General features: G+C 35.1%; 1 protein-coding gene across 1 annotated transcript; it reads right to left on the bottom strand.

The window, feature by feature from the left end:
• Nucleotides 1-1,001: 1,001 nt before the first annotated feature.
• Nucleotides 1,002-13,051, bottom strand: LOC148676404 (CD276 antigen homolog). The gene is made up of 6 exons (XM_088607729.1): nt 12,855-13,051; nt 11,474-11,529; nt 6,428-6,745; nt 5,522-5,821; nt 4,649-4,758; nt 1,002-2,161 (listed from the first exon to the last, which is right to left on the bottom strand). Exons 1-6 carry the CDS (start codon nt 12,866-12,868, stop codon nt 2,090-2,092), a joined length of 870 nt encoding a protein of 289 aa, XP_088463855.1. The 5' UTR covers nt 12,869-13,051; the 3' UTR covers nt 1,002-2,089.
• Between the last annotated feature and the right edge of the window lies 1 nt (nt 13,052).

Raw genomic sequence — 13,052 nt, 5'->3', positions numbered from 1 at the left:
TCAATCACAAACATGAATGAATAGGGAAACCTGAGATATGCTCAAGAGCATTGGAGGAAACTATCCATTCTATGTATGTAAGCTTTATTAAATAATAAATTTAATAAAGACACTGTCTGTTTGGATGGGGATGTCCAAGTTTGATGGTCTGGCCAGATCCTGACTAAAATATGTTTTTGCTTAAACAATTCCTAACTTCTGACCATGCTTGATGTGCTTCTTGCAGGCTCATCCTGATGCAGAACAATACATGTCATTACACAGTAGATAGAACAAGGCATTCTTTGAGATGGCAAGAAGAGAATGTGACAGTTATTCTATATAAATACTACTTCTCAGATCTGAGTGCCATTGAAAAGTTATTGATCTGGTGATCTGGGATGACATACTGTATTGGAACTAGTACTCAGAGACCAGTAAACAAGTTCAGGCTTGACAAGGCTGCCCATTGTTTTATCTTTTTAAAATGGGATGCTTTTAAAAGGAGGGCCATATGATGGTGCAGTGGTTAGCATTGCTGCCTTACAGCACTGGGATCTTCAGTTCAATTCCTGAGGTGCTATCTGTGTGGAACTTGTATGTTTTACTCCTGTTGGTATGGGTTTCCTCTGGATGCTCTGTTTTCATCCCACAATCCAAAGACATTCTAGTAGGTTAACCAGCTGCTGTTTCTAAAGGATGACATGTTTTCCAATGCTGGTTATTTTAGTGTAATCCAACAAGTAGTTTCTGCATCAGTCTGGGACACAGGACAATGCTTATCCTGTAGATAATTTTATAAACTGATTTTGCACAAGGGTTGTAATGCATGGCTGCCATTAGTTAAGGGTTGAACCAGTCTGAATGTATCACTATTCCAAATGTAATATTGTGAACTGGTGCGCACCAGAGTGTTTTGTGAGTCTAGGGCATTGACATTCCTGCCCTCAGTATCCCAATTTTTTGGGAAAAATACCATGTATAAACTATGCTATAACATTTTAAATAGCAGATAGAGAAAATTTGTGTTGATACAACTTTATTATTTGGTGTATTATATAACAAACTGTAATTCAGTGTTTTATACACTTAGTATTCCATTCACATTTTCAGTTGCATTACCACAGTAGGACAGGACAAACAGCTGGTTCCATAATCACATTACACATATGCATAGCATATACTTCAAGAAGTCAATTTGTAAAACTAAAACTTTTGAAGACTTCATATAGTTAAAAATATAAGCTTTCAGTTCTGTCATTCCATATTTATTAAATTTTGTACATTACAATAGTCTGAAAAAATATTAAAAAATTAAAATCCCATGGGGATACAGTTATTTTTTAAGTATATATTAAAACACTCTCCATATTGCCTCACTCCAGTTCTTAATAGACTAGAAAATAGTCTAGTAGGGCCTAATTAAAAAAAAGTACTTGTTGTGTTGGTAAATATGAATATTTGATATAACATTGTGTAGTATAATATTTAAATCTGCTTCAAAAGTGTTTGATGTGGGATTATTTACAACAAAGAACCCTGTAAAATGTTAATTGTAATCAAAATGAACAGACATGCATTTGTCCTTTTTTAAAAAAAACAGCAGTTTAAGTAACAGTTTATGCAGCACAGGTAACTAATATAAATGAGATTAATCACAGTATTTATAGAGAGACATTTTTTTCTCTCAGTATTTTCAGGCATTTCTGTTTTTGTTCCTCTCTGCTCATAAAAAATGCTATCTTCAGCACAAGAATGGTGTTTTTGCTTCCAGCTCTTAAGTAATGTCCATTTACTCTGCAATGCTTGTGGAGAACTTTACTCTGAATAATACTTACATTTCCATTCCTAAACAACAGGTCTTCCAAGCACGCCTTCCATTTTTTTTTTTTTTAATGCCAGCTGTCTCACCTTAATTTCATTCAGTTCAGTCGGTATTTTGATGTTAAATATTTTGGAGTCATCTCAGTGAATGTAAAAGGGGAAGAAGCACATGTTCCAGTAACAATACCCATTAATGTTTGCACCTTCAATCTGATGAAGTATCTCATCTTTCACTTTTCTGCTCAGATTGTAATGCAGTCCACTTTATGGTGAAATCAAGTCTCCATCAGGGTATTTGATTTTGAAGTGGCTGGGCTTCTACTTTATTGTCATTTTGCTGGCGACGTGAACATTGTTTCTTTGAAGAAAAAAAGAGAAATCACAAAAAGGAAAAAGACTCCTAATAATCCCTACACAATATTCCCAAATAAATTATCAATATGAATCACTAATCAGTAATAATTCCATAATTAATATTTCTAGAAATGGTGATTACCCACTACAGTATAGTGTCCCTACCACTATACTGGGATATTAGAACCCACACAGACTGCAGGGGGGGGGGGGGCACCTCCCACTGGTCCCACTACCACCACTTCCAGCAGCAACCATAGCTCCCCAGGAGATCTCCCATCCAGGTACTGACCATGCTCAACCCTGCTTTGCTTTAGTGGGTAGCCAGTTGAGAGCTGCAGGGTGATATGGCTGCTGGCTTATCTATAATATACATTTTTAAAATGCCTGACTGTAATTTGATTAGTTCAAAAATGCATTTTAGAACAAAAGACAAGACTGTATCAGATACAAGGTTAAGGTTAAGGTTCTCTCTTAGCTAACTTTAGGAAAATGTGTTATCTTAAGTGAAATTAAAATTGCTAATACAAATAATTTTTGACAAAACTTTTAAAAGGAACTAATGTCATCTCTGAATCTCTGGTACCACCATAATTATTCCATAATAGCCCAGCAAAATGTCCAAGCTGTTATCAGCTATTTAAGTCTGTAAATAAGCAAAGTTTAATTTGTGCTGTACAACAAAGATAAAAAATGAAGGCCCAAATCACTAATTTTACACCTACAAAAATGGGAACATCCATAAACCACTGTGACTGTACATTAAAATGTGATTTAGAGGTTGGCTCTCAAGTGTAAATAGATGCATGCTGATAAGGAAACCGAATGAACCAGTGATACAAATCAAAGAGAATTTCAAAACTGTGAAGGACTGAGGGATGAGCACAGTCAGAGGAGTTTGAAGAGATACCTGTGATGAAGAAATGCCATTTAAATGTTTGTGTTGGTGTGGATTGCTGTATATGTTTAATGCCCCCCCACTTTGTGTTATGCAGCAAGAAGCAGGGATATTATGAATTTCACTGTGAACTTTACTAAAAGCTGCAGTAGTTTGCACTACACATGGGTCAGTAGCATGTAAGTGCACTGTAGACCCTTAGTGCTATAGGCAAAGTGTTCCCTCCGCACTCCTCCTTTCTGATCAACCTGACACAGTTCAGGTCCCGGATGTTTCTGAGTATGTAAAATCATTGCATACATTTTTTTCATTAAATAAGCTAATAAGCAAAAATAATTATAAATCTTTTGGAATCTAAATCTTCATATTCCCATCTCTGCCTGATTAAGTGTACAGTCAATTTTGTATTTTTGTATTTTTTTTTTGTATTCTTATTTTGTTTCTATTTTTTCAAAAAATATTTTTCTTTGATTTACAGAGCTACATTTTTACCAATTTCTCTTTGATTTTTCTGGTAGTATCAGATGTATTTGTAGTATTGTAAAGTATAGACAGGATCTTAACAGTTCAGTTAAATAGTGTGTAAACTGTGGTGCTATCATTTGTTGATAGGTTGATATATCACTATAGTTGTATTTAAACAAGGGTACTCCACCCAGAGTTCAGCCTCTGCCCATTGATAACATTAGTTTGCCAAGTTAGTGCTAAACTTCAATTCCTAAACCCCACTTGTGGGCAAAGTCTGTTTGTAGGAAATTTGCACATCGGACAAATTGGTTTGTGAGTGCACAGAGGGCTTTGAAAATTTAAAAATATGGCCCATAGATTCATATCAAACAGATGTACTGAAGTGCAAAAATAGACACCAAATGATGGGTGGAAATTAATAACTGAAATTGAGGTGCAATAGAACCTAAGGGTTTATAATACTGTACATGGCAGCAGAGTGACCCAAGTACAAGCAGAACTACATATACCTGATCCTAAGTTATCTCTTGCATGTAATCTTTCATTTCTAGGGAGCAAGCATCTATTGGTGTTAGTGTTTATGCACTACACAGGCCACATATTAACAAGTGTTACTGTAAATGTTTATATAGTTATGATACACTTAATACACTTAGTAGATTTTCTTTTTTTGGAAAAAAAAATTGATAGAATCATTCCACTTTCTAGGTGTTCATAAACTAATGCTGGGCTCACAGCAATTCATGAATTATCCTGCTTAGCAGAAGAGAAAGCTTAAGGATACATTGATGGAGAAAAGCAATAGATCATTTATATTTACAGTGTGGTGAAAAAATAAGTATACCCCCTTAAGATGTTATGGTTTAACATACTTAGACATAGTGTATTTAACCTTTACTGTATGTAGTCCTCATCAAGACCTAAGAGTACATAGAACTAACCTAATTTAACAAAAACAAGTTGTATTTTGACATTATTTATTAAAAAATAAAGCCCACTCTCATAATCAAAATAAATTCAAAAGAAAAACATTTTAATTACATTAGAATTTATGATATTTTTTTACTTCTTCTAATAAACTGTATATAGTTAAACACATTAAAGAAAAAAAAAAAACTTTCATACCTGTAATTTTATCAGTAGCCATATTCCTACCACAAACAGGGCCACACCAAAACAGCCAACAGCTGTTGATATTGTGATGCTTTTAATTTCTGGAGGGGGGTTCCAAAATGCTAGAAGATAATATGAGGTCAGATGTTAGTTATCTAATTTCAGCTATACTGTAGTAAGCACATTCTACAGTATAAGCATTGTTACCACGAGCCTAGGAGCAACACGCGCTCAGTGTTACCCCCAATAACCAGCGCATTCTCACAGGGAACCACAGCATCTCTCAGCTCCCGTTAATTATCAGTTAGGCACATCCCCATCATCCAATTATTTATGGATTATGATTATTTAAGATCCATTCCCTGCCTTTTCAGTGCTCCAACATTGAGCTGCACTCAGTTCCTCTCCACTGAGCTTGGAGCACTTGGAACTCGGCCTACCTTTCATCACGGTCTCTATATAGCAGGGACCGGATTATAAAGAATACAACCAACTGAAATACAGCATAAGGTCACTTCAATCACAAGCTTTGCACGAACTGTATCCTTCCTTACATGTACTTGGCTTCTTATTTTCTTAACCAGAAACAACTGGCAAGGGGTCTCTTGGTACCCAGCAAAACTGCATTTTTGCTATTTCCTGGATAGTTTATATCAATAATTTACATTCTAGTACACTTTGTAGACTAGTGAACTTTACAGATACAGTTATACAGTTAACTAGAGTTTGCAGTTATAATGACGATTATAAATGCAGAAGCTGCAAAAATATTTAGAAAAAATGTCATAACCTGAAAAAAGAACTAACAATGACAATATACACAACAATTTCCAGGATTATTTTCTGTTGCTCCAAGCAAATAAAAGCAAAATTTAAAAGCCTTACGTGAGGAAATAGAAGATGTGAGGTTAACCTGTAACCTAGGGTTCTCCACAGAGCAAGAGAGAACATCACTCTTGAAGAGTTTTAAAGTCAGTGAGCTTGAGAGGTTGTAACAGCCAGTGATATTGTCCCTCAGATCAGTATCATGCCTGGCATCCATTGTCACATTAAGAGCTTGATTATTTAAGAGCCAATGAATCTTTCCCATAGGATATCCTCCTTTGGTTGTGCAGGTGTAGGTTTTTGCCACACCTTCTATTTTAGGCTCGCTTAGAAGCTGAAGATCAGGCCTACTATAGTTTGCTGCAATGAAGAGGGGAGAAAGATGAATCAATGTCTCATAGCTCTAGAATATCACTTCTTGCATTTTTACAATTCTAGTGTGACTTACTAGCTCAAGAGCAGGTGAATGGCATTACCTCCGCATTTAGGAATTACAAGTTATATAAATGGTATGTGTTCATATGAAACTTTGATAGAAAAGTACTGCAAAGTATTTAGTCATTTAGTTTAATTATTTCTAACCACTCTGCTTACATAAGAACGAAAAAAAATGTGTTCTTTTTATTTCTAAATGAGCCACCGTTCCTCTTCAGTGTTTTCAATAGAACATTCTACTGTTTTATTATTAAGGTATTTTTTATTTATTTGCAATATAATATTGTATAATATTTTGTTTATTTATAAGATGGAATTTAATGAGAATGTGAAGAACAGACAATGCTTACAGTATTTTAGGATGCCAGAGAACAGTAAGAGTTGTACTAAATGAAATTGCAGAATGTTTATACTGAGCACTCGCAAGAGCTAGAGGGAATTTTAGGGATAATGTGTCTATGAAAAGACCATTAATATTTAATGAACTACTTGCAACAAAACTTTAAAATGTTATTAGAAAAAGAAACTTACCAGCTACCTGCAAAGACACATGAACTTGGTTTACACTAGATGTTTCATAGATGCATGTATATATATGTTCATCTGCTATGGAGACAAGTGACATCTGAAGAGAGCAGTTCCCTTTTTTCCCTTTAAAGAACAACTTTGTCCTATTCCTGAATTCTTCATCTTGTTCATCCTGGTTTCTTTTGCCTTTGATAAACGCATCCACTACTCTATGTTCACCAATTTGCCAAACGAGATACTCAATGTTTTCTTCCATTTCACAGTTACAAGGCAACATCACATCTTCTCCAATAATACCTAGTTGAGAGGTATTGGAACAAGCTGTGAAAATAAAGAAAACATTGTTAATGTCGTTTAAACAAAATAAAAGGGTATAAAAAATTAAAACACTAACAAGATTTGTAACTTAAAATGTAATCAAAAATACACTTTTTATGAACAATAATGTATTTATTTTAAAATGAACACTGAGAAATCCAAATAATGGCTTATTCTTCGAGGTTTCAGTTAATCTTTTTCAGAGGTTTCTTTTTAGTTCATTACCTAGTATTCTGTTTTCCTTTGTAGTTCTCTGATCCCATTCATATGTTAAAACAACATTTAAATGACAGCCTATGAACTCTGATTCTCACTTCTTCTTTTCACTTTAGGTTAAAAAAATCATGAGTGTCTGGTAAGAACCCACAGGAAACTCCTGTCTTCTGCATCTCACAACCCTGACGAAACACTGCTACACTATTTTCTGCTGGCCTGGCTAAAACATTGCTAAACTTATCTACTGAAATTATTTGGTCTTAAGCTTAAGGTAATAATATTCATTACTGGAAAGAGGTCTGCACTCCACCACTACTATGATTGAGTTTTCAGTGAGTGAAGACCTGGAAACAGTGGTTAAACAGAACAATTAAGAGATATACAGTACTGATTTAAAACAAGTCATTAAGATAGAAGGGAAGAAGTAAAGCAAAAGACCTCCAGGTCCTCCAAGACCAGGAGTGAATTTTAGAACTTTAGTGGTATGAATGGCACAGGCATGGATAGGCAATAGGTATAGGCAACTCCAGCCTGCAAGTACCACATTAGTTTCTGGTTTTTATTCCATTTCAGGTCTTAATAATGTAGTTTTACTAATTAAGTGGATTGAAAATCAAATCACTTGTGTTCTTCAGTTCATTATTAAATCATAAATAAACGGTGCTTCTAAATCCTGCTGGAATATGAAATAAGGGTTTCAAACAATATGAGGAAAAGGGTTGCCCACTCCAATATAAAGGAAGGCTCCCTCTAGGTCCTTGTGACCTCACTGTCCCCTCATTTTATACACCTTTTTTGATTTTTTTTATTTATACCAGTAAAAAAACTCACCATATTTTGAAAGCCTCACATTTTTAGTAACAGGAAAATAAAAAAGCAATAAATTAAATTATTAGTTTAATTGAGTAACTGAAAGCCCAGCTGGACAGAAAACCAGCAGACACTGGAGCCAAAATAAATTGCATATACAGAATTAAAAGAGTACTATAATAATTGTGTTAATAAACATACAATTTGGAGTATAATTGTATTACAAATACTGTAGTTCATTTTGATTCCCTCAATAGTAACTTAAGTTACTATTAGTAATCAAGATTTTTGCACTAGCAATTGGGCTATACAAGGTCAGTTTTCCACCAATTTGTATACTTTCTCAAGTAGATTTTTCACTTCTTTATCCTGTTTCAAAATGATCAGTACCTCAAAACCTTTCAGGAGCTATGTGAAGCGCTGATGTTTATCTCACAAACAGGAGACAGCCATACAGTACATAGAAAAAATGGAATACTACTTGCAAAAATATATTAAATTAGCATGTTGGAAAGGATTCATTTTTCCACATGATAAACAATGTAAACAGAATAGTGACACAGTGGTTTAGTTGTTAGCACTGCTGTCTCACAGCACCGGAGCCCTTGGTCCAAGTCCTGGGGTGCTATCTGTGTGGAGTTTGTATGTTCTCCCCATGTTCATGTGGGTTCCTCTGGCTTCTTTCTACAGACCACACACTAAGTGCTAGGTTATTTAGCTTCTGGAAAAACTTAGCCCCAGACCATGAGTGTGTGCATGTCTGTACTGTATGTACCCTGCCTTGTGCCGGTTGCTTGCCAGGATAGTCTCTGGTTCCCCCATGACCCTGAATTAGAAGACGTGGGTAGATATTAGATGGGTTAGCTTTATTAGTGTTTATAATGTATTGTATTCAGAGTATGAAGGAATTAGGAAGAACTTAAAAGCAGTGATCTGTGAGCAGATAGATTTTCTTGAAGAAGCATAGTCACACGTCAAAAACATTATGATAAAAGCTAAGAATGAACTTGTCCCTTAAAACAATGAAGTGCAATTAGGAAAAAGTAACCTGATGTATTTTAATGGGGGCATTAAGAAAAAAGCTTAGAAAAATGGAAAGATTGCACTGAATTTTGGATATATCTGAACCCAAGAGGGTTTTAGTAGAGGATATTAAATTAGATGCAAAAAATGTAAAAGCAGGAGTAAACTGTTTATGAGATAATAGGAGATTAATACTGTAGTGGAAGCCTACAATGATAACAGTAAACATACTAAATAAATTTAAAAATTATTATATTAATTTTATATTAATCATGTTTTTTTTCAATAGTAGATGTCAGGAAAATGTTCTGTTTTATAGAATAAATCCCAGAAGCAACTGAGGTTTCACCAGGGGCCAGGATGGGTAAATACCAATAAATCACCAAGTCTTTAGGTATTTTCCCAATAAGGAAATGAGGGATGGTAATCATATATACATGGCTAGGACATTCCAGTCACTCAGAATGGGAAAAATACTCACATAGTAGAAAACTGCAGAAATAAACAGCTTTTTAAGAGACACCCAACAGATTTAGGAAGCGTTTGTTTAAGTAATTTGCTAGAATTATTCAAAGAAGCAATGAGGGCATTAGATAACACTTACACATATAACATTATTAGATTTCTATAAAGCTTTTCATAAGGTCGTTCATAAAAGAATAATTCTCTCATACTGAAAGCCATGAATCCAAGGTTATGGATGCACCATAACCTCTTATCAGGCAGAAGTAAGCAATGGGGTGCTGCATGAATCCGTTTTAGGCAGATGCTCTTCCTGTACTGCATCATCGGCTGAGATTCTGATATACAGTAGACTCACATTTTACACACTAAGGTGTGTGCCATGCCAGATTTGAATTTGTCAAGTTTCCCACATTATTTGAAATATAATTTGCAGTATTTGTATTTTTTTGTCACTGACTGCGTATACACATATTTGTGTAACAATAGTTTGTGTAAAATGCGAGTCTACTGTATTCTGATAGTTAGCAAACCAGTTAAATTTGTACAGATGCCACAAAATGAGGGAAATGTTAAACACAAAACCACAACAGAAATTACAAAGCAGGTAAGAAAAATCATAGTGTGAGTAGACACCTGGCTAATGAAGCCGACCATTGAAAAGTGCGAAGTGATTCACAATGGCAGTTTGAACATACACTATACCAGCATTCTCTAACCCTGCTCCCAGAGAATCCCAAACTATATATTCTACAGTCCAGTTTATTTCTGACATGCAAAAGTGCAACACAATACATATAATAGGTCACCCTAGAACTGCTTTTTAAAGTTTAGAAACACTTGTTTATTTAATTGATCAATTAAGCAGGTAATGATTCAATTTAGGGAACACTGTTCCTTGAGGACTGGAAGTCAATCTGATTTATGTTTCAAACAATGTCTAAATCATTCAATTGAACACAATGTAGGGGAGCTAGTGACTTCATCGCCCTCCCTGCGCATAGCAGGGACCTCACCTGCCTGGACTCGAGTTCGTGCGCTAGGTGTTGTGGGACGAAACGGTGGGGTGGAGTGGCGAGGGTATGAGCCCGCGCGGAACCGCGACGGTCACACCACCACGTATTTAATTGGGGGGCTGTCCAGGACCAGGGAAGGAGACCCCTATACGTATCACAAGTGATTCTGAGCTGCAGACAACTAAACACAGGGGTTCAGAAGACTCTTCTATATAAAGACAGAGAAATTATATCTATGTTTACAATGTATTGGAAAGGCCTCATTTATAATATTTTTTTTTATTTTTGTCACTCTCAAAAGGTATAGACAGGGGGGCTGTTTCAGGAAGCAGGCTGAACTAATTCAGGACTTTTTACTGTAAGTTATCTGTATTGAATTAACCTGCTAAATGACTTCAGGATTACTCCGGTTTTAAGACCGCAAACTCTGGGTTTAAGTTATCTGGTTAAAGCAATTCAGTCTTAAACAATCTCACTAACTGTGTATTTGAGCTGCAGTAGGCAAGAAGAGTCGAGCATAGAATCTAGCATCTATTAAGAAATACTAATATTTATATCTATATAGAACATTGTTTATAGAATATTACTACCTATTTAATTAAACCCCTGTTTGATGGTATTCACTAAAGTATGGCCAGGAAATGTTATACATTTATGCAAAAACTGGTTTAGTGCAAACACAACATTCATTATTCAATGAAATACTGTCCCTTTACTGAAGCACTGTGAGTCACCAAAACAGTCAAATACTGTACCAGTCACAAGAATTCTCAGAGTCTGAGTTTCTTTTAATGGTGAGTTATGACTAACAGTATTAATAATGTATAGGTTTAAGAGATTGTGAATGTAAGGGAGAGTATACACTGTCTGCAAAATTATTTCAAATAAAAATTCTCAGGGAAGTGTAAAAGGTTTTGGTGATCTCTTAAGCTTTCATTCTCTCCACAAAGCTCCACAAAACTGGATCCATGAAGCAAACTGACATTTTTTTTTTTCTGCAGGGGATTGTTTGATCTGATAGTTGAGATCTTATGTTTGATTTAGCCTGCCCCACAGCAGGTTCTGCTGGCTTCTGATGCTGGGGAGTTAAAACGTTGTTACAAGTGGTAATAGCTTTTTTATTGGAGGAATAAAGTAAACAATTCACATCTATTGTTATGTTCTGCAACCAATAAGTACTTTCGAAGACTCCTAAATTACTTACCAGTAATAAATCCAGAGAGCAGTACAAGGAATCCTTTCCACATTTCATAGTTTGACCTGTGAGAAAATAAAAATTCCAGAAGTTACATAACTTTATTTTAAATTTCCATTAATCCATTTTTAGTACTGGTGTTATGCTGTCCTAATGAGGGTTGTTGTTTATTTTACCAATATTCATTAAAACTATTAACGTTAAATAATCGGGCTGCACTGGATTATTTAATTAAACTACACTTTGTTCCCTTGACTGCTTCTTTATTGCAAACCAAGGTCTCGGAGACTCGGGGAATTACCTAAGAAAGGATGAAAGGCAGGAAGGATGAATCATAACACAAACAACAGACTTTTTTTATTCAGAAAGTGTTACATAATTCTGAAATTTGATATAACTGCTTCTACACGTCACAGAACATAATACAATTTTTAAAAGAGTGTGTAAAAAAGTATTGTACGCAAGAGGGCGATTTATAATTATTTTGGTTTCGACAGATAGTTTGTGGGTCACGATTTGATATAATTACAATGGGAATAGCTGAATAATCTGAAGTGAAGAATGTGCTATCCAGCCCGGAAATGGAGTTGCAAAATGAACCGCCTGTAATAGCGCCGGTTTAACTCCTTTCACCGTTCTTTTTTACGAAACTGTCAATTATCTTAAAATTACAAAAACATTTTAAAAACATTCCTGTATTGTATCAACGAGCATAAAACTATCCAGATGGACTTCAATATTGTAAATTTGGTTTGATCAATTGAGCGCAACAGCCGCGGTTCGAATAATTCATCCTATCGAGACTTCAAAACTGAGCACTTCCGCAAGTGAAAGGGAGAGTGCCGCCTATACAATAGCAAAGCAGATTGAAAATGTGTATTGAAACATTGATGCTGTGCACTGTAATAATATGAAGCAAACTGATTTTACCTGTCCAGAAGCCGTGAAAATAAAGTACACGGAACACTATGGAGCATAAGCAAAGTAAATAAACCCTTTAATGGCTATGTTTTGTCAGTTTTAAACTTTCTGAAAGGACACATCTTATTTATAAGCGATAATGCAATGGGAATACATTTCCAAAGGTAATTTCATATATTAGTACTGACTGATTATAGTTTGAAAGAGTTTATAGTTTCAATCTGTTTATTTAAAATAAGTTTAGCACCAGTATAATGAAAAACAATGGAAATGTGATTTATCCTACTGTACATACACATTGGATTGCTGAAAACTTTAAAAGCGCATGTAGCAATCATATTAGATGCATTTATACATACATGCGCCTGTGTTTTAATATATTAATATTCCCGTATCTAAAAAGTAGTACAGATGAAACCAGTTGAGCTAAATCTATACAAAATGAAATTGGAAAAAAAAATAAACATACCTAGACATTTTCATTTTCACTCCTTTTCACCGCTCCTAAGCAGGACAATAAAGAAAAGTCATCGTTTTCGGAAGATTTAGGAAAATCCCCGACGCTTTGAGGAAAAAGCTCTTCACTGTGCGAGGCTATTACTTCTCCACTCCCACTCACCCAGGACAATTCCGGCGTTGAACGCCAGTTTAGTGGCGTGAGAGTGAA

The sequence above is a fragment of the Lepisosteus platostomus genome, chromosome 2, assembly GCF_059453375.1.
Source record: "Lepisosteus platostomus isolate fLepPlt1 chromosome 2, fLepPlt1.hap1, whole genome shotgun sequence".
Taxonomy (NCBI): domain Eukaryota; kingdom Metazoa; phylum Chordata; class Actinopteri; order Semionotiformes; family Lepisosteidae; genus Lepisosteus; species Lepisosteus platostomus.
The sequence above is the reverse complement of the archived record's forward strand: the minus strand, read 5'-3'. Positions and strand labels throughout refer to the sequence as shown.